Here is a 22,517-nt window from a genome sequence, read left to right as displayed (position 1 = left end):
CAAAAGGGCCCTTTTCTTCCTCATCTTAATTGGGATTTCACATTTAAATGGTGCGTTAAGGTTTTGTTTTTTTTTTTGCTTTTTTTTTTTTGCGGGGCAATGAGGGTTAAGTGACTTGCCCAGGGTCATCCAGCTAGTAAGTGTCAAGTGTCTGAGGCTGGATTTGAACTTAGGTCCTCCTGAATCTAGGGCTGGTGCTTTATCCACTACGCCACCTAGCTGCCTCCTGCTTTAAGGTTTTTAAAAATTAAACAATTCTTTTTGCACTTTAAGCTTTGCAAAACATTGTTTTATTTGATCCTCAAAATAGCCCTTGGAGGAAGGTACCCATTGTGTACCCATTTGACAGATGAGGAAACTGGGGCCGAGGGAGTGTGACTTCTTCAGACCAGTGTCTGAGGTGACACTGGAGTATAGGTCTTCCTGATTTCAGGTCTAGCATTATCTGCTACGCCACCACCGCCAGAGAGTAAGTGACACCTCCCGTCCCTTATGTGACCCTCAGTGGTCATCCTACCTTTCAGCATTTTGACTGCCACCGTATCACAGCTATTGCCCTTGTTGATCCCAAAGGCAGAGGCTTCAACCACCTTCCCAAAGGCCCCGTGTCCCAGGACTCTCCCTGTTGGACAGAAGAAGAGAGAGGAAGGGAAGGGAGAGGGAGAAGGAGGGAACAGGTCATGGGGTCGTATGTGAGCAGAGGTAGAGAGCATGCAATAGGCTTGGGTTATGGGGCAGAAGGGAAGGGCAGTGAGGGGCCAGAACAGGGCAGGATGGTACAGTGCAGGCATGGGCCTGCGGGGCCAGAAGACTGAGCCCAGGACCGAGTGTCCCTGAGTCACAGCCATGGCGTGCCTGCCACAGCGTAGAGAGGAAGGCAGGGCCAAAAACTCAGATGAACTGTGGCCAAACAGGAAGGGGGTGGGGGTGAAAGAGAAGGACCAAAGCAGAAAAGGAGAGAAGGGAAGAGGAACATCCTCTCCCTCCAGGTGCTCACAGCCCTTCCCTAACCAAAGGCAGGGACGGAGGCAGGAAACAATTGCTCACTGGCTCTACAGACCCACTGTCCCGGACTTCTGGGGGGCATGGGAAAGGGGAGCTCTGTGCCTGGGGAATCAGGGGTCACACGCCCGGATGGGAGGGGTCGGGATGAGTGGACAGATCTGTCTGTATTTCCGGGATGAGCTTTAGGAATGGAAGGAATTTCACATGTCCTCAGGCAGGTGTGGAGGCTGAGGACTCCAAACTCTTTCCCCATCTATTCCTCCCCACAATCCCTTCACTGACCATTGTACTGATCTCTCCTTTACCCCTCCCCAAACCTCCTATCAAGCCAGCACTATTTCACAAGCCACATATTTCCTAGTGACTTCCCCACCCCTTTCAGAGTCCTGACTGCCCAGGGACTGGAGAGGTCCACATGGTGCCTTTGTCTTACCCAGATGGAGCCGTTCTCGGGGAAACTCCCATTTGCTGGAGTCATAGGGCAAGTATTCGCATTGGTCCTCCAGGGCCACCTCACCAGGGTCCATGATGATGGACAGGTATCCTGTCTTGATGTCTGCATGGGCAGGCTTCAGGGAGTAGGGAAAGGGGACAGGGGAGGAGTTATAATTTCTCTTCTCCCCAAAGCTGACCCTTTCTAACATTTTAAATTGGGTCTATGAACACACAGCCTTAGGCAAAATAACATCTCAGTGGGCATTTATGGTCATGGAAACAGATATTGTAATATGGATTTTAGATGATTGGGACAGTAGAAAGAGCATTGGCTTTGGAATTAGAAGACCTGGGTTCAGATCTTACCTCTCATGCTTGCTAACTGTGTGACCTTAGTCAAGTCACTTAATTTTTTTGAGCCTCAGTTTCCTTCTCTGTAAAATGAGGGTGTTGGACAAGATGGTTTCTAAGATCCCTTTTAGCTCTAAATCTATAAGTCTATGAACTCCCCTTCCGTCTACCATTCAACCATATTTATTTATTTATTACTTATCATTTATCTATCTATCTATCTATCTATCTATCTATTTGTTTGTTTATTTATTTAGGTAGGGCAGTGAGGGTTAAGTGACTTGCCCAGGGTCACACAGCTACTGTCAAGTGTCTGAGGCTGGATTTGAACTCAGATCCTCCTGAATCCAAGGCCAGTGCTTTATCCACTACATCTTAGCTGCCCCTCAACCATATTTATTCAGCCTTCTTTGTTCAGGGCCTCAGGGGGAGACTCCGTGGAAGAGGAAGGTGGTAGAGTCCACTACTGTCAAGGAGTTCATAGAGGGATAAGAATGGATACTATAAATTCACATGAGATCATTTGTACTGAGTTCTAGAGGAGAAAGTTACAAAGTGCTTTGAGGGTGGAGAGAATGCAAAGAGCAGCTCAGAGAGGGGTCTCAGGGACAGCATTTAACTTGGGCCTTGAGCACCTCAGAGGCAGAAGGCAGCTGGGCCAGGCCAGGCCAGGGCTGGGTGCGGTATGGTGTGCAGAAGGGAGAGATATCTTGACTTGAGCTCAGACCTACTGATTTCAGGCAGAAGAAATAAGCCTCAGAAACAGGCAATGTTTAGGAAATGGCTAGGTGTCTAATTTGGCCAAAGCATGGGTTGTATGAAGGAGGAAGAGATTAATCTAGAAAGGTACATTGGGACCAGAGAATGGAGAGTCTTGAAAATCAGGCTAAGGAGTTTAGAGAGGCAGGACGGTGCCTTGGAGTCAAGAAGAGCATTGTTCAAATCCTGTTACAGACTGTAGCTGGGCCACCCTTAGCGAGATATTTAACCATTCTGGGCCTCAGTTCCTTAATATGTAAAATGAGGGTGCTGGACTGGAGGGGCCCTGTTAGCTCTAAATTTATGATCTTGTGATCACTGTCTCTTCCAGGCAATAGGGAAACAATGAAGATGTGTGAGAGAGAATAGGATGGGATCTGATCTGGGCTTTGAGATGAGCAGAGCCATACCTAGAAATTTTTATGCCTTGGGAAAGTATTATACTCAAAGCCTGGAAAAAGTAGCATGAAGTGTGCCCTTAGTTGGGTAGTGGGGTGGAGACAGAGACCCTGGAAAACCAGTGCTAGGCCACAGGTGGGGAGGCAGAGAAAGGCTGAAAAGAAACTCACTCCAGCCATTTTTGTGGTAAGGGTCAAGCAGACAAATCAACAAGCATTTTTTGTTGTTGTTTTTTTGCAGGGCAATGGGGATTAAGTGACTTGCCCAGGGTCACACAGCTAGTAAGTGTAAAGTGTCTGAAGCCGGATTTGAACTCAGGTACTCCTGACTTCAGGGCCGGTGCTTTATCCACTGAGCCACCTAGCTGCCCCAAATCAACAAGCATTTATTAAATATCTCCTATGCATCAGATACTACCTACACTAAACCTTAGAAAACTTTTAACTAATTAGTCATATTAATTAGAAGTTAATCTCTGTTATTTCTACACTGAGAAAACTGCAAATCCTGCTAACTTTTGTTCCCTAGACAAAACCCTGATTACTCTGCTGTAGTTACTGCTCTGTAGATTGGCCTTTTTCTGCTTGGCTCCAGAAGGCAGAGTTGGGAGAAATAGGTAGACGTTATCAGGGGGAGGGGAAATTTCACAGGATTTAGAGCAACAGATCTAAAGGAAGAGTTCCAATCTGGCCTCAGACACTTACTAGCTGTGTGACCCTAGGCAAGTCACTTAACTCTGCCTCAGTTTTCTCATCCATCAAATGAGTTAGAGAAGGAAATGGCAAACCCTTCCAGGATCTTTGCCAAGAAAACTGTAAATGGGGTCACAATGAATTGGACAGGATTGGAATGAGTGAACAACAAGAACAAAGAGATCATCTAGTCTAGTCCCTTCCTTTTATAGATAAAAAAACCAAGACACAAAATGACTTCCCCAAAACAGGTCATCAGTGTCATAGCTGGTGTTTGGAGCCAGGTCATCTGAAGGATGAACGATTCTCTCCTTAAAGCTGGAGAATCCTGGAAAGGGAAGACTTTGCCCTATTTCTGTGGTCTATCTGAAGGTTTCTATCTACCTGTATTTCTACCTGTCTTTCCGTCCATCATCTTTCAGTTTATATCAGGCCTTCACAACTTCTTTCCTTTTAGAATGTGAAATGTGTGTGTGTGTGTGTGTGTGTGTGTGTGTGTGTGTGTGTGTGTGTGAGAGAGAGAGAGAGAGAGAGAGAGAGAGAGAGAGAGAGAGAGAGAGAGAGAGAGAGAGAAAGAGATGGGGGTGAGGAGAATTAATTACTACGTTGGAGAATGGATAGTTGGCAGAGGAAAGAAAGAGGTAAACTTCAAAGAAAAATAGACTCAATGATAATATCAAAGGAGAGAGATGAATGGTCAGGGGCAGGTGGGCAGGAGTGGATGGTTTAGAAACAAGCACTAATAGTTGCTCTGCCTTTGGTCGTAGGATCATATACAGGTTAGTTCCATCTAGATCCAGTATCAAGAGGAAATAATCCATCAGTCAACAAATATTTGTAGATCTTCTCTTGCATGACAGGGACTGTGCTAGGTGCTGGAGATACAAAGACAAAGATGAGGTAGTTCCTGCCCTCAAGAAGCTTTCATTCTATTGGTAGGCTAATAGGGGCCGTGCACAACCAGGGGTTGGGGGCATTTGGCACCTTCTCTGGCTCTGCCCACCTGCTGCACTACCTGGGGCTTCCTTCCACACTGAGCAGCCTTTGAGCAGAGGTAGGAGTGAAGAGCCCTGGTCTGCCTTAGACTCACCCGCTTCATGTTGCAGAAGATGAGAATGAGGAGGATCCAGAAGAACACAGCAATAACGCCGGTGCCAATGAGGATGACGATCTCCATGCTGCCTTTGTCCTCAGACCCTAGGGCATGGGGAAGGGAAGGTCAGCGCCAGCCCGCCCTCAAGGGTAGAATGCCGGGTCATGCCCGTGAATAAAGAGGGTGAGGATCCCTGGAGCCTCGGTCTTATTTCTCCACAGCCCTCTAGGTGGGGTTGATGCACCTATTGTCCCAGCTCAGGGCCTGCATTTTCCTTGTAGCTCAGAGGCCACAGGATCTCTAAAAAGCCCCGCATGCCTTCACCAGTCTCTCCCCCAGCCCAGTAATAATAACAATGAGCATTTATGTTGTGCTCGAATGTTTACAAAATGTGTTACACAGGTTATCTCCTCGAATCCTCCCCACAACCCTGTGAGAGGCAGGTGCTCTAAGTACCCCTAGTTTACAGTCAAGGAAACAGCCTGAGGGAAAGTAAGTGATTTGCTTCAGGAGTCACACAGCTAATATATATCTGAGTCAAGATTTGAATCCAGGTCTTCCTAATTCCCAATCCAGCCCCCTACCCATTGAGCTAACACGCTGCCTGAATATGAGGATGAGACATAAGGTGGGAAGAAATCCTATTGAATTTGGAAAGTCTGACGCTGGGCAGAGTCCTCAGGGCCTGTGCTGGGCCTATAAGACCCCAACCAGAGTCAGAAGACATTTAGGGCTCAACTCGAAATTTAAGTACTGTCTATTCTTCCACCTCTGACCCCCAATTTGAAAATTGTTCTTCCCAGGTATCACTGTCCATAGGAAGCTTTGAGTCATTGATGTGACACATGTGACATCACATTACAAAGACCTGCAGGCTGTGGAGAGGGGCCCTTTGAACATTAGAAATACACGAATTCATATTTTGGGGAGTGACTCATCGTACCACCTATGTTTTGTGTCCTAAATGCCTGTCCATCCCCACTTGTGGCTCTACTACCTTCCACAGACACACTGGCAGAGGAATTGACGCAGCCCTTGGCGTTGCAGACACTGCACAGGTATCGTCCTGCATCTTCCTCCCGCACCCTCTGGATACTCAGTCTCTGGTTGGAGTCAGCCAAGTCAATCCCTGGAAGAGAGGAAGGAAGGAAGTTAGGGATGGGAAGGAGAGGGAAGAATAGCTTCTCCCTCCTCCTCTCTACCCAGCAATATGTTCTTTAGCTATTCTCTTAAAGGCTCTCTCTCTGAGACCTTCAGGACTGATAACAGCTACCTCTAATCTTTAGAACCTCCTTCCACCCTGATAGCTAGACTGTGGTATAGGTCAAGAAAGGTCTGTCTTGTATTCTCTGTATCACAGGGTCCTGCAGATAGTGGTGCTCAATAAATATTTGTTGAATTGAATTTAACTGAATTGGTCATGGGTTTCAGATGTGTGCATCCTGTCGCCTCAATAGAGATTGTGAGCTCCAAAGGCAGAGGCCATGGCTTATATTGGAGTCACTTATCAGTCAACCTTGACACCAGAAAGGAAGCAAACAAGGCATCTGAGCAGCCAAAGTAGTTGTTGCAAAGTCAAATACTTTCCTTATAGAAGAGATCTTCATTCAGAGCCTAGTTATTCTTGGTTAACACACAATTCTATTCTAATTCATTACCTGGTTTCTCAGCCTACAAAATATTAAGATGAGCAAGATTATATGGGAGTAAGGATGGCAGAGCACTGTTAGAGAGGCAGGCACAGTGACAACAATGAGAAGTGATAGCTACAGTGAAGGAAAAGAGGGAAAACTATGTTTAAAAACCTATAAAAACAGACATGAGAACTCCTCAAGACCAGGGGGCAGGGGCCTGGAGAAATTCACTGTATCCAGGCCAAAGATAGTCCCTAAGGTTCATAGTGATGAGGTTAAAAAAAGAGGTTAAATTATGTTTATTATCCTCTTGTTAAGAAGATAGATATAAACAAGCTCCATTTTAGAAAGATTCCGTCTATGGTGGTTAAAATGAACATCTTAGTGCTGAAGGGATCCACACTGATATTTGTTCAGAGGCTGTCCCTGACAGTGCTGGGTAAAGTATGCCTCCCTTTGCTTCTCTGAATCTATCCTCAACCACTTCAAAGTTCAGAGCAGACTTGAATTGAATGGAACTGAAGGGGTACTATTACCTCTCCCTTCCCCCCACCTCCCTCACTCAGGACACGTGGACCTTGTCCTTGGTCTCTGCCTCTGGCCCATTCACCACATGGAACTTAGTGCTTTCCAGCCAAAAGAAACCACACATTTGGCTTAGCTAAGGGTGAGGGACAGAGACACCCTTTAAAGTATCCTCTTTTCCCAACCCTGGGGACAACAATTTCTTCCTAGATTTGACCCTATCCATGGACGGCTTCTGGGAGAAGTTGTCCCTAGCCTTCCCTGAGGATGGAGGAGGTACTTTTGGGCTTGAAGGTTGCTCTTTGCTGATGCTTCTCTCCTGGGTTTGCCCTCTGACCAAAAAACCCAACCAAACAACCAATCTAATCAAGGAGGGGAACAAATCAACCTCTTCCTTTAGGGAGGACACTGTGAAGAAATAGGAGGGGCTTTGGGGGCCGAGTTGTCTCTGAGACAAAGCAGTTGCCCAAGTGAGCCTTGTTTCCAATGACAGGGCCTAGGTCAGCTGCTGCCTAGACAGGGAATTTTTTCTAACCCAACCAGATCCCTGATTCTTAGATTGGCTTCCTTTCCCTCCGTTTCTTGGTAAAGTTCCCTTTGAAAGAGTCCAAACTTTGTCTGAACTAAACCAAGGGGAAAAGGGATTGTTCATTGTTCACATCTGGGCTCAATGGGCAGTGGGCTTGGGGGCCTTTAGGGAAGAGGCCATGAGACAGGAACTGACCCTCCCAGAGTCAGAAACAGTCAGGAAACAAGGGGACAAACGGCAGGGTGAGAACCTTACAAGGGGACAGCCAGGACTACGGCTCATATTTCCCTGTGTGGGACTTTCCTTCGGGTCTTCTCAGGGCCTCCCTACTGCCAGGGCCCCTCCATACCTGACTCCTCCTCCAGCGGCCTCTCATCTTTGTACCAGATGATGTCTGGCACGTGGGCCCCAGCCACCGGACATCGCATCTCAATGGAGTCACTGATGTTCACCGAGAGGTCAGTCAGGTTCTGTGTGAGCTGGGGTACCTCCAGAGCTGGGGGAAGGGCAATTTGTGGGGTTAGCTGTGGGGGATACCCCCAGCTAAGAGCCAGAGAATGTGGCAGGGAGGGAGTGATGCTGAGGGCAGGGGGCACAGGAAGCAAAAAAAAAGACAATCCTGCCCTCAGCTCCTGGTGAAAGGGTTTGATTAGGGCTGGGGGATGGGGCAAGGAAGGATGGGCAGAGAGAAGATAGAGACAGTGATGTTGTATGCATTCATGTGTGTTCATTCATGTGTGTGCATTAATGTGTGCAATTCATGTGTGTATATGTATGCATTCATGTGTATGTGTGTGCCTGTGCACTTTTCCTTCAGTTACAGTATAAGCTCCCTGAGGACAGGGGCTGTTTCCTTGTTGCCTTTATATCTCCAGCACCTAGTGAGATGCCCAGCACAGCTTGTTCTTCAGTTGTTCAGTCATGTCCAACTCTACATGAACCCCATGGACATTGTCCTTGAGGTTTTCTCAGCAAAGATACTAGAGCAGTTTGCCATTTCCTTCTCTAGATCATTTTATAGATAAGGAAACAGGCAAATAAGGTTAAGTGACTTGCACAGGGTCACACAACTAGTACGTGTCCGAGGTCAAATTTGAACTCAGGTCTTCCTGAATATGGTTTTATATATATATGGTTCTGAATATATGGTTCTATATACCATACCACTTAAGCTGCCCAGTTATTATTATTGGCTATCATTAAATACTTTCTGCTTTGAATTTAATTAAATGCCTTTTGAATTTGTGGTGCTATCCATGCGTCTGTATGTTTTTTTTGGGTGGATATTATTGGGGGGGAGAGGGAGGGAATGTTTCCAGGACCATGAAAATGGACCCCTCCCCAGAGAGCTATCTGAGGCTCTAGCTCTCTCCTCACAGGCCCCCCTCCCATGGGCTAAGCCCACAGCCAGCACTCCATTGATTCTGTTGCCTCCTGCATCCCTCTGACCTCTGGCCCCCGCTGCCCGCTGGGGCTCCTCACCCTGAACAGAGATGTATTTCTTGTGGCAGTGCTTCTCGTGGCTCCGCCGGTCTTGCACTTCACACACATAATCGCCCTCCTCATCAGGGGCAATGCGGGGCAGGGCCAGGCGCAAGGTGGCATGGCGGGAACCTGGCGTGGAGCTCAGCTGGCCCTCCAGCGGGGTGGCATACAGGTGCACATTCTTACAATCGAGCAGGAGTGGGTTTCCCTGAGCGTCATGCAGCGTGGACAGGTTCAGGCGGTACCACTGAAGATTCTCGTAAGTGTAGTTGTCTGCCTTGCAGCTGAGGGTCAGGTTCTGGCCCTCCACAGGCTCCTCTGATGGCTCTGACTCAATGGTGAAGCCATCTGGGATTGCTGTAGGAAAGAACGTGTGGGCTCCAGGGGCCAGGTGGGTGGCCATGCCTGCCGAAGCCCTGAGGCCTCCACTGCCTAGATGACAGGCCCAAGGGCCTTTTCTTAGTCCTCATACTCCTTGAGATCTCTGCAATACTTGACACTGTTGACCATCCTCTTCCTCATGAGGCTCTCCTCTCCCTTGGCTTTCATGACATTGCTCTCTGATTATCCCCGCCCCCAATTATGTGTTTTCTCCCCTCCTACAATCTAAATCTCCCAAAGTCCCAGTCATAGCCCTTTTCTCTCTCTGTCTCCTCTCTGTCTCTATCTCTTTCTCTCTTTTTTGCCTTGGCAATCTCATCCATCCTAACAACCTCAAGTATCACCTCTTATCTTCATTTTCACCTTCAAGTCTCACTGATTTAAGCATTCTCATAGAACTAGACAGGGCCTTGGAAATAATTTAATCAAATCCAAATAGAAACAGATCCCTGTGGGGCCCATTTTGACTTAGAAAAGCACAAATGAATATTATCTATGGTGTATTTGTATTTATTTTGTTAAACATTTTCCAGTGACATTTTAATCTGGTTTGGGCTTTATTTGAGAACTCTGGGGAACTTTTGGAGAGAGGTCTTGAGTTTGACACCTTTGATCTAGCTTCCCCCTTCCCCCTCCAGTTTGCAGAAGAGGAAACTGAGGCCCAGAGAGGAGAACTAATTTTCTCAAGGTCACAGACATGGATAAGCAATGGATCAGGGACCAAGCCCAGGCCTTCTAAGTTTTAGTCATTGAACATCATCATCTACCTTCTGGCATTGTTCTCGGATGTCCTGTAGGTATCTCAACTAAACATGTCATAAAATATAGCTTATATATTCCCTCAAACTCAATCCTTCTTCAGACTTCCCTGTTTTGGTTCCATCGGTTTTTCAATCTTAGAATCAACCTTGCCTCTTCTCTCTCCCTTATCCTCCCCCTCTTCCATCCAATCACTTTTACCTTGTTGGTTCTATCTCTACCAGAGCTTGTGAATCCACCACCTTCTCTCTACTCACACAGCCTCTACAGGCCCTCATCACCTCTTGCCTAAACTACTGGAATGATCTCCCAATTGGTCTCCTTGCTCCCTAGTCTCTCCCCTCTTCAAATCTGCCACAATGCAGCTGCCAAACAGATATTTCCAAAACAGAACTCTGACCATGTCACTTCCCTGTTCAAAAATGAATGGCTCCCGGGGCAGCTAGGTGGCGCAGTGGATAGAGCACCGGCCCTGGAGTCAGGAGTACCTGAGTTCAAATCCGGCCTTAGACACTTAACACTTACTAGCTGTGTGACCCTGGGCAAGTCACTTAACCCCAATTGCCTCACTAAAAAAAAAAAAAAAAAAGAATGGCTCCCGATAGCTTCACTGATAAAATACAAATCTTCAGCCTGGCTTTCAAAGCCCTGTATAACCCGGCTCTCTCCCATCTTCCCAGTAATTTCATTTAACTTCCCTTCATATCCTTTCCATTTCAGTCAGTGACTTACTAAGTAGCCATTTCCCCTACACAATTTTCCATCTCCTTTCACACTTTGCATAGCTGGTTCCCCATATCTAGGATTATCCTCTCCCCCTTGCTTCCCCTGCCCCTTACTCACTAGTTACGTAGAAGTAGATGAGTCGTTCATCCTGCCCCACTTTGTTGAAGGTGACACACTTGTACATGACAGAGACATTGGCCTCCTGGATCACCAGTTTGCTCACAGTCTGGAGTTGGAGAAGACACACAACTGAGAGTTCTTTTTCCAACCAATGTCCCTTTCCCCTAATCATGGCTTGTGCCTAGTTGAATGATGGAGAAATAGCCTGGGGGCATGAAGGACTCTAGGGTAACACTGCATAGGGAACCTTTTCCAGGAGTCCTCCTCTCTAGCCCTTCTCATGGGACAATACCCACCTGCTTTATTTCCTTAAAGAAACCAGGAGCAGCTGGGTGGTGAAGTGGATAGAGTGTTGTACTTGGGGTCAGGAAGATTTGAGTTTAAATCCCACCTTGGACATTTCCTAGCTGTGTGACCCTGGGCAAGTTACTTTAACCTTCATTGCCTCAGTTTCCTTATCTCTTGAAGGGTGATTGCAAAGATCAGATCAGACAACATGTAAAGTGCTTTGTAAACTTTAAAGTACTAGATAAGGCTAGCTATTATTATGATATTGGTGGAATAGAATGCCATTAAAAATAAAAAAGGGGATGATTTTTTGTTTAAAAAATGACAAAAAGGAACACCACTAAAAATAACAAAAGAGAAACCTAGGAAGACTTGTATTTACTAAAGAGTGAAGTGCCCAAGAACCAGGAGAACAATTTATATAATTAAAACAACATTGTAATAAGCAAATGACTTTGGAAGACTTAAAAGCTCTGATCAACACAATTCCAAAGGACTGATGGTGAAATGTTACCGATTGCCTCACCATGAGGTGATGGCTTCACAACATAGATGAAGACATACATTTTTGGACATGGCCAATGCAGGAATTTGTTTGGTTTGGCTATGTATATTTGCTAAAAGGGTTTTGCTTTTCATGATTTCTTTCTCAGTGATGTGGGGAAAGAGAGAAAATAAATGCTTGTTAATTGAAGAATATCAGCGAAAGAAATCAGAAATACGTAGTAGGCCCTTAAAATAAATTCTTATTGTTTAATTGACTGGTCAATGTCGTAGATTTCAGAGTGAATCAGGTTCAATGCTGAGACTAGAATACAGGTCTTTTGATTCCCAAAACAGTGGAAAATGCCCCCAAAAACCTTGTTGTGAGGTCTTCCCTTCCTGCTCTGGTGCTTATAGAGCAATGGTCTTTTTAGCCACTAGACCATTCTGAAGCAATATCCCAGGAATATTGTGGCATCTCAAAGTCCTGCTAAGTCATGGGATCATGGATGGAGAGCTGAAAGGGACCTCAGAGACCATCTAAGCCTATTCTCTACCCCACCCCTATTTTACAGATGAGGAAACTGAGGGCCAGAGAAGTTAAATGAATTGCCTCCAGTCATGAGGGTGGCAACTATCAGAGGGGATATTAGAACTTGAATCCTCTGACTCCAGAAACACATTCTACTGTGACCACACTAAGTTCTTCCTAAATGTTACCTATAAGAATGTATCCTCCTTGAGGGCAGGAACTTTTAAAAAAAATTTTGTTTTGCCTTTCTTTGTATTCCCAGGATTTAGCATAGTGCCTGGCATGTGTTGTTGTTGTTGTTGAGTCATTTCAGTCGTGTCCAACTCTTCCTGACCCCATTTGGGCTTTTCTTGGCAAAGATACTGCAGAGGTTTGCCATTTCCTTCTCTAGCTCATTTTACAGATGAGGGACTGAGGTAAACAGGATGACTTGCTTAGGGTCACCCAGCTAGTAGGTGTCTGAGGCCAGATTTGAACTCAGGAAGATGAGTCTTCCTGACTCCAGACCTGGTACCCTATGCACTATGGGGCCACCTAGCTGCCTCATTTACTACTGGAATGTAAGAAATGCTTAATAATTGCTCATTGACTGGCTGACTAGGTCCTTGCCTAGGACTCTTGCAGTGTTAGATTTCCTTGACATGCTTTAGTCTTGACGGGAAATAGGATGGGAGATTTAGGGGAAGTGAAGATGGCAAAACACAGTGAACAAAATGCAGGGATGGAGGGAGAGAGGGATGCCGCCCAAGGCATTGGAACCAGCCGAGGCTGCTGCGGCTCTCTGCCTTCCCCATGGCCAGAGGAGTGGGTGCTCTCTCTCTGCAGGTTCCATCCCTTCCTTTTCCCTCCCATTCGATTCCCATCCCCCCCTGGCCCTGAGGCCACTTCCCGCTGGGCCTTTGAACAGGAAGCATCTTTGGAGGTGTGTATGAAAACAGGAAGTGACTAGAGGAAATGGGAGTCCTTTGTTGTTCTGGGTCTCCATTCCCTCCTCCCCATGCGTTGCTCTCTGGGCACAAGCCCCATTTGGGGGCACTGAGTAGACAGAGCAGGCAGACAAGAGGGATGGGAGTGGGGAGCCATCCTCTCCAGCTATAGTTAGGGGCAGAAACCAGGGAGTTGGCCTCAAGCAGTTGGCCCGACCCAGGCACATCTTCCCCTACTTGCCACCGTGGCAACCCCTGGGTCCTCCCTCAAATACACGGAAAATTTATGGAGGGAAGTTGTCAAAGTTTAATATTCCTTCCTCTTCCTAGGAAGATGGACCTGGGATAAAGCAGAAGCTGCTTTGAGATGAAATGGCAAAAGTCTCAGACCTGGAGTCAAAGGGCCTGGGTTCCAGTCACAGCTCTGCTACTTACTACCTATGTGACTTTGGATGAGTCACATAAACCTCAGTTTCCCCATCTGCATAATGAGGGAGTTGGACTAGATGACCCCTAATATCTCTTCTAACTTGAAATCATGAGATCTTTTTTTTTTAATGTGAGAAAATTTTTATAAACATGCAAATTTATATGCCTCTACATGTATAGGTATAGGTATAAGTATATCCACATACAGGTACACACACAAACAAATGTGTGTATGTATGTTTATATATATATCTGTGTGCGTATATATATATATCTGTGCGTGTGTGTGTATATATATATATATATATATATATATATATATATATATATATATATATATATATATATACACACATATGATATCCACTTTTTCCAGGTCCAGTTTAGACTCACCTAGTACATATTTTAATGTTACTAATATTTTATTCTAAACAATTTATTCTATACTAATTAGAATATGATGAAAAAGAGAATATCTAGTGAGCTCTCAAGGGTAGATATAAATTTCAGGTGTTCAAATAGTCACATTTCCTTAAGAAAAAGTTTAAATAGTCAGAGTTTATATGTTATTCAATTTCAAAGTGCTTATGAACTATAAAAAAATTAAAAACCCAGTTCCTGGGTAGATGTTGCTATTAGATTCAAATCAGTACAAGAGTCCATGAGATCTTTTAAGTATCAGTCAGTGAGGTCTGAGTCTGGCCACTGGGCAGGGAGTCAGGGCATTGCCTCCCTACTTAGGGCTCCATCCCTAAAGTCAGAACTAGGCTGCTCTCCAGTATAGTAGATAGCAACATGTACATGTACACAGGAGCAGGGGATGAGACAAAATTTTTTTGAATTTCCTCCTGGGAAGAACCAACATTTACCCTGAGATAGAGGAGTATGTGGTTGGGTACTAAAGTTGGATGAGAAGCAGAGGGACTAGAAAGGCAGGGTGGTATATATTGTATATAAAGCAGTGGATTTGGAATCAGGAAGACCTGGGTTTGAATTTTGCCTTAGACACTTACTAGCTGTGTGACCCTGGGCAAGTCACTTAACATTTCTAGGCCTCAGTTTCCTTGTCTGTAAAATAAAGGAGTTGAACCAAGATCCCTTTTTGATTTATGACTACTAACCTACCTCAAAGACCTATTGTAAGAAAAGCGCTCAGAAAATCATAAAGCAGTATATAAAAATGAATTATTATTTTATTGTCATTTTGTCTATGGGGAACGTGAGGCCTCCAGAAATGTTTGACTTTATTGGTAGGAACGATCCTAGAATTCAGGTCTTTGGACTTTCAGGCAGGCCAGTGGTGGTGGTGATGACCTTCAAAACCGAGTGTTCTATCCTGTCTTCTTTTTTTTTTTTTTTTTTTTTTTTTTTTTTTTAAGTGAGGCAATTGAGGTTAAGTGACTTGCCCAGGGTCACACAGCTAGTAAGTATTAAGTGTCTGAGGCCGGATTTGAACTCAGGTACTCCTGACTCCAGGGCCGGTTCTCTATCCACTGCGCCACCTAGCTGCCCCTCTATCCTGTCTTTATCTCCACACCTCAGGACCTCGAGGTTGCCGTGGGAACCTGCTAAGCACTGGCCAGAGCAGCCTAGAGCCAGGGGTCTGCCCTTCTGGCCTCCCCCTTTCTTGTCAGCTGGCAGTCTGGGCAGTGCCTAAGCAGGCTACCTTCCCCTTACTCTAGGCTTTGTATCTTCTGCCCCCTCCACGGTGCCTGGCGCATAGCAACTGCTTACTAAATGCTTGCTAATGGCCCTCACCTTGTTTTTGCCTTCCACAGATTCAGTCCAGGTGTCTAGGCTCTCGATGGGGTTCACAGCATCCTGGGCTGAGACTTCCCTCCAGTCCACACACTGGGGCATTCCGTCCCCCTGATGCCGACCTCCTGTCGGCTGCCTCCTGTGCTTCCACAAGAAAGAGTAGGAGGAAATCAGTATTTGGGGGTGTCCTACCCCTCTCAGGAGCAGAGACAAGTGCCAGAGGGCTCCCCTCTTTCCCCTTTGAAGGCCGGAGCTCAGGACATGTCTGGTGGTCTTGGCATGTGTGGGAAGAGGGGCAGAGAGAGGGAGAGGAGACTGATTTCCCTTTATTCTCAAGGTAAGGTTTCCCACCTTCAGGGAGTCAGTCCCAAGTACATTCAGATTCATTCTCCAAATCCACTTTGCAGAGCTCATAGGTGATGACTCCAAAAAGATTAGCCCACTCCCCTGCTCTGGAGCCTATGATAGTTCCTCATTACCTGACAAACTAAGTCCAAACTTCTAACCTTGGCCCCAATAAACCTAACCAACACACACTCATCTTGGCTAGGGTCTTGTCTTTGACCCTCCTCCACACTAAGCTCAATGTCTCCTTTCTGATGCCAGGCTTGGTGTTGTCCCCTTCCCCATCAGGCTCTTCAACATCCCCTCCCCACACACACCAGGCTCACTGCTCCCCTCTCTATTCTTGCTCATGGGGCTCCCTGGACTGAAATGTCATGTCTTCACCTACCCCAACCCTATTATCCCTTCAAAGCTCAATCTGGTACTGTTCTTCTGTTTCCTCCAGACTGTAAGACTCCTGAGGGCAGGACTTGGCTCATTCTCTGCCTTCTCTACACTGTGGGCTCCTCTAAGGCGGGGGATGACTCTACTCCTCTCCAATTAGCCTGGGCCAGCTCTGGGTACTATCTATTTTTTGTTGTTGTTGTTGCAGGGCAATGAGGGTTAAGTGACTTGCCCAGGGTCACACAGCTATTCAGTGTCAAGTGTCTGAGACAGGATTTGAACTCAGTTCCTCCTGAATCCAGGGCCTGTGCTTTATCTACTGTGCCACCTAGCTGTGCCAGTAGTAGCTATTTTTAATGAGGATAAAAGAATTGAATTAAATTGAACGCAAATGAGGGAGTCATGGAGCTAGAGCTACAGATCTACAAATGGTTGTTTCATTGTGGTGGTGATGCGCTGCTGGGCATACAAACTGGGGACTGAGCCAGGTTCTGGACTTTGCTCTGTGAAGGGGCTTGTGAGTGGAGAGGTCCACTTGGAGCCCGTCTGGGTGGGAGCTTGGGCTCTCAGGAGGGAAGAGCTGAGGAAAGGAGTGCCAATGCTGGGCCACTGAGGCCTCACTAGGGTCTTAGCCCTAGGCAGTTTGGGCTCTGCTTCTACTTATCTTCCCTATTCCTCTCCCAAACATTTAGGGCAGATGTCAGAGAAAAGCATGATAGAGGGACTCTGGCATCACAGGGCCTGGATTCCAATTCTGGCTCTTCTATTTATTCTATTAGTGACCTTGAGATCAGCTAACCTCTTTGGGCTTCAATTTCTTTACCTGTAAAATAAGATGACTGGGACTAGATTATCTCAAAAATGCCTTTGAACACAAAATCTTTTATCTATGGCTCGAATTGGGGGTTCTTGAGAAGTGGCAGGACAGGGTCTGTTCCCCTGGATAGAAGCTCAGATTGTGGGATTGGGTTAGAGAGTTAGGGGCCAGGATAGCCAAGGAGAAGGTGATCAGCAGCAGGGAGTAGGAGAGGGAGCCCTGGTTGGGGAGAGACTCAGTCGGCACATCAGCATAAACAACAGGAAGGAAATCAGTCAGGAGCATCCCCGAGCCAGGACTCACTGGCCTTGGACACAATGCTGCTACTCATCACCCCTTCAGTTTCCTACTGCCAAGAACGCCAGGAGCACCAGCCTCCCCTCTTCAGCTGCCCTGAGTAACCGCTGGGGACCTTTATTCTCTCTCACCTGGACCACTGTTAACAGCCTCTCCCCACTGTCTACAAGTCTCTCTCTCTCTGTCTCTCATTCTTTGTCTCTGTCAGTCTCTCTGTGTATGTCTCTTTCTCTGACCATGGCTCATGCTTTAATGATTATATCCTTACTCCACTCCTCAAATGATTCTCTTGCTCTCGCCTCTCTTTTTATTTAAATTCTCTTCCCTCTTCAAGGTCCAGCTGAAGTCTTTCCTCCACACAGTCTCCTCTGATCACCACAAGGCTCAGTTAGAGAGGGTAAAAAGTTATGATGGAGGTTGGGGCTTGGGTACAGATTAGGGTCAGGGACAGGGTCAAGAACCTAGTAATGGCTAAAATCAGCCCTGGGAGGTGATACCCACAGACTGCGTCTGGAGAACATCTTGCAGGGAGTCCAGGGCCTCCACTGCCACTGGATGACATCAGGTGGTGGTGCCCCATACACAGTACAGGTGAGGGCCTGGCGGCTGTGGCGGGAGTAGATGCTAGGTGAGGATGCCTCCTTCTCAAGGATATGGGGAGGAACTGTGGACAAAAGAATAGACAGCTAGATGCAGGTGTCAGGGACACCTGTAGGCCTACCCTACCGGCTTGTGCTACCTCCCCTCCTATGCCCAGCTTCAGTCTTTCCACTATAACTTCCAGTGTCATGGAGGGTTGGCTGACCAGGGGAACTTCCAGAAACCAGGCAGGATATATCTTAGGGGTCACATGGTCCTGGGTATGTGTGTGTGAGAGGGGGGCAGATTTGATTCTGGGCTCTGACCCATATTCCTTTGGGGTATTCACTGCTCTCCCATCAAATGATGTCCCCTACCCCCACCCTGACCCCTATTCCTGTCATTTCCAGTTCCTCTTCTCCTGTCCTTCCCTTCCGTTGCCCTGTTAATTCTCATCTCCTTGGCTGCATTTCCCCATGAAGGCCTGGTTCTCATCCCAGCCTCTCCCTGCCCCTTACTCCCCTTTGTACCATCCATTCCCCTGCCTCTATTAATCCTGCTCCCCTGCCCAAATCTGGTTTGCCCCACGCTAGCCTGGCCCAGTCCCCCTCATACCATTCACTACCAGTTCCAGGCTGATTTCACGTCTCAGGCTGGCCTGCCTGTTCCACAATGCCAATGTATAGGTGCCTGCATTCTGCTCTGTCACCTCCTTGATGACTATTGAGTGTGGAGACTGGCGTCCGGAGACAGGCTTTCCATCCTTGTACCTAGAGGCACAGTGGAGTTCAATCCTGCGCCCACTGGTATCAGAGCCTCACTCTGCCCCCTCCTTGCTCCTGCAGGAGTCACGTTGAGTATGGCCCTGACTCCAGATGGGGCTGTGGGGAACCACAGGATCAGAGAGAGAACTGGAAGACCGAAGAAGGAGTTTAATTTAACCCCCTCATCTGACAGATAAGTGAAATCTGGAGAGGTAATGTCAGCTGGCCAAAATCACACCATTATGGGTGCCAGGGCTTTTCAGAAGGATGAGCCTTGTCAAAGTGGTGGCCAACAATAATCCCAGTGGCCCCAAATATGCACATGCATCTCCATTATCCTCTTAAGCTGGTGTATGACACTGCCGCTGAACCATCCAATTGTACTTCCTGCTCTCTGGGATAACTTGTCCATACACCACTTTCTTAGGAACTTAGAGGTGGCCTTGGTACTCAAGAAAACCCAGTGTAACTGGCCTAAATCAAAGGCAGAGTTATAAAAGCAACAAGAAAGGCAGCCTTCCTAAAAGAGGCCACTAGGTGGCACAGCGGATAGAGCACCAGGTCTTGAATCAGGAAGACCTGAGTTCAAATCTAGCCTCAGACACTTTCTAGTTGTGTGACCCCGAGCAAGTCTCTTAAGCTCTGCCTGCTTGAGTTTCCTCACCTGTAAAATGGGAATAAAAACCTTCCGGGGTTATTGTGAGTATCAAATGAGAGAATATTTGAAAAGTGCTGAGTACAGTGCCTGACATGTAGAAGGCACTTCATAAATGTTTATTCCCTTCCCTTCCCTTCCCTTCCCTTCCCTTCCCTTCCCTTCCCTTCCCTTCCCTTCCCTTCCCTTCCCTTCCCTTCCCTTCCCTTCCCTTCCCTTCCCTTCCCTTCCCTTCCCTTCCCTTCCCTTCCCTTCCCTTCCCTTCCCTTCCCTTCCCTTCCCTTCCCTTCCCTTCCCTTCCCTTCCCTTCCCTTCCCTTCCCTTCCCTTCCCTTCCCTTCCCTTCCCTTCCCTTCCCTTCCCTTCCCTTCCCTTCCCTTCCCTTCCCTTCCCTTCCCTTCCCTTCCCTTCCCTTCCCTTCCCTTCCCTTCCCTTCCCTTCCCAACACATCAGGCTTTGACCTCCATATGAGAGTTGACTTTAAAGGAGCAATGAGAAGGGCTCTGGGAGTTGGGGAATTCAAGTCCCAACTAAAGTCCTACTGAGTCCCCTTGGAGGTATGTGGAATGTTTGCCAAGCAGTGGGCTCATTCAGTCCTCAGAGGATAGGATTCTCCTGCTAGAGCAAACTCATCTTTGGTAAGGAAGGAACGACTTGCTGATTGCTCAGAAAAAGGAAACCTTTTAATTGATGGTGGTCTGGGAATATTTCTGTCAGGCTAAAGAAGGGTTATGTCTGTGCTTGGTGAGGGCAGAGATACTAGGAAGAACCACTCAGAGGATGGTCCACATTCACATGCCAGGAATTTAGAAGGAATTTTTCTTTCTTGGAGTAATCTGAGATAGATCACTCCTTTGGAGTCTGTTGAAGGGTGCTAGGAGCTGGCCTGAGCCAGAGTCCAGCCTGGGGAGAGGGTCTGGTGACCAGTGTTGCCTAAGTGATTAGGGCATCATAGGATGAATGTAAGTTCCTTGAGGGCAGGGATAGTTTTATTTTTGTCTTTGTATTCCTAACAACAGGTATAGTGCCCGGAGCATAGTAGGTGCTTAATAAATGCTTGCTAATTGATGGATGGGTATAAAACATTTATTAAGTATTTACTATATGCCAACCATGGTGGGGGGGGGTTAAGCACTGTATATACAAATACAGGCAGATAATAACTTATATTCGAATAGAGGAATCCATCCTATAAAGGGAAGCAACAACTGATTGTTTGAGTAGGGGCACATGCACAATTTAAACAGAGTAAGGCCAGATCTGTACCAAATGTCAGAGCTGGGAAGGCTCTTCTGGTGAAGCGGACATTGCCATTAAGTCTGCAGAAGTTGAAATTGTTAAAATGATCTTTAATAGAGCCACATGCAACATGGGTTGTCATGGCCAAAGACACACCATTGACCTACTAATGGAAGAACTGAACTCCAATGATATTGCTGTTCTCATGGTAAATGAACCAGAAGATAAAGAAGGTATAGCTAAATGGAAAGATGGCTTACATGGTCTACCTGAAGAGTTGATGGTGTTGGTTTTGTCTCACACTCAAGGCAATAAGAACCATGAGTCTTGATCTTGCCTCACAACACTGATGAAGAATATAAGGAAAAGACAATCATGAAGATAATCAATCATTGCTTATGCATCAATATCTGGTGCAAAGGATGAGGAAGTAGGGAAATTCTCTGAAAATGCTTCAAATTAAATCAACCTACAGTCTGATGTTCAATGATTTCAATGCAAAGATGGGCACAGGTGAAGATAACCAACAGGGTGTCAGAAAATGTGGTTCAGGTGTGAGAAACTAAAGACTCCAAAGCCTTATGAAATACTCAGAAATCTTACATCTACATAATATAAATTCTTTGTTCCCCAGGAGAGAGTCCAAAGGTGCTGCTGTTCAGTTGTTTCAGTTGTGCCTGACCCTTTGTGACCCCATTTGGGGTTTTCTTGACAAAGATACTGGAGGGTTTTGCCATCTCCTCCTCCAGCTCATTTTAGATGAGGAAACTGAGGCAAATAGGGTTAAGTGACTTGCCCAGGGTCACACAGCTAGTAAATGTCTGAGGTCAAATTTGAATTCAGGTCTTCTGACTCCAGGCCAGTGCTCTATTCACTGTACCACTTAGCTGCCCCTAAAGGTGTTAGATATAGTGAACTCAGGACATCATTATGAAAAAAGTTGATTATATCTTATGATAAAAGAAATGTTTGCTTATTGATGTTTATAGTCATATAGAATTCAGCAGCCTATGCAGTCCAATACTATGGAGGAAGAGGATGGAAGATTCTAGGGAAGATTGCCTATTTAACAAAAATTAAAAATTAAAAACAAAAACAAGTATTCAGAAAGCCTGAACTAAGCTGCATCATTCCAAGGAAACAATACAAATTTTTCTTAAATGTATCAGTCACTTACCCATTTTAAAATGTTTTGAACCTGTGAAAAATGAGTTTCCTTTAGCCATTTTGCCTTGCCATCCATTCAAAGATGAAACTGGCGTGAGAATTACAAAGTGAAACAGACATCATTGTTGCCATAAATGATCCATTTACCTCATCAATGACCATGGCATCAGCACATTCAGACCCTGACACTCCAATCTGCAATGTGGTACATGAGGAAGTGGAAATGGCTCTTAGGATGATGGAATTAGCAAGAGTGACTGGATTGGCTTAAATAAGTACACACCAATAAAATCTTTGCTGAGGATAACACAATCTCGAAAGCGTTGTGGAATTATTTTTACATGATATCTCATGAGGGGAGAGGTGCTCAAAAGCATGGGGAAAAATCATAGACAAGAGGATGCTAATAACAGCTAAACCATATGCCTACTCTCTCCTCTTTACAAAACCTTGATGAGAATGATCTATGCACATATTAAGGGTATCCCTGATGAAGACATAAGAAGGAAATAAGCAGGTTTCCTTGAATGATGTTCCATAGCATACCACAGCTTGACAGTCACACAGTTGACTGAAAGGTGCAAAGAATACAAGATTCCTTTGTGAGCCTTTACTTTTCACAAATTACCAAAAAAAATTTTGACTCAGTTGAGCAAAATGCAATTTTTAAGCTCTCTTCTAACAAGGAATTTCTCATACATATTTTTAACTATAAAATTCCTTAATAAATGCAATGACATAAAAACATTACTCAACAACCCTCTGATTATTAAGCAAGTATAGCTATACAAAAAGAGATGTATGCTATGTCTGCCACTGTTACAGACAAGGTTGTATGCAGGGTCCAGAGAGGTTCCCTATAGATGATGAGGTTCTCCAGATGACATTGTGCAGTTTACTGCATTGAGCTCCAGAACATGAAAAGAAAGAGCCTCTTTAATGGAATCCATGGTTATTCAAAG

General features: G+C 46.0%; 1 protein-coding gene across 1 annotated transcript in view; it reads right to left on the bottom strand.

Moving 5' to 3' along the window:
• FLT4 (fms related receptor tyrosine kinase 4) overlaps positions 1–22,517 on the bottom strand; it is a 106,447-nt gene that overhangs the window by 22,572 nt on the left and 61,358 nt on the right. The window contains exons 9-18 of the mRNA XM_043989523.1: positions 18,347–18,501; positions 17,654–17,816; positions 15,310–15,448; positions 10,891–10,999; positions 8,905–9,264; positions 7,772–7,918; positions 5,732–5,863; positions 4,732–4,838; positions 1,439–1,574; positions 518–622 (exon numbers count right to left, since the gene is read on the bottom strand). Coding sequence (XP_043845458.1) covers positions 518–622; positions 1,439–1,574; positions 4,732–4,838; positions 5,732–5,863; positions 7,772–7,918; positions 8,905–9,264; positions 10,891–10,999; positions 15,310–15,448; positions 17,654–17,816; positions 18,347–18,501 — 1,553 coding nt within the window. The remainder of the gene's footprint in view (positions 1–517; positions 623–1,438; positions 1,575–4,731; positions 4,839–5,731; positions 5,864–7,771; positions 7,919–8,904; positions 9,265–10,890; positions 11,000–15,309; positions 15,449–17,653; positions 17,817–18,346; positions 18,502–22,517) is intronic.

This window comes from Dromiciops gliroides, chromosome 2 (assembly GCF_019393635.1).
Source record: "Dromiciops gliroides isolate mDroGli1 chromosome 2, mDroGli1.pri, whole genome shotgun sequence".
Classification (NCBI taxonomy): Eukaryota; Metazoa; Chordata; class Mammalia; order Microbiotheria; family Microbiotheriidae; genus Dromiciops; species Dromiciops gliroides.
The sequence above is the reverse complement of the archived record's forward strand: the minus strand, read 5'-3'. Positions and strand labels throughout refer to the sequence as shown.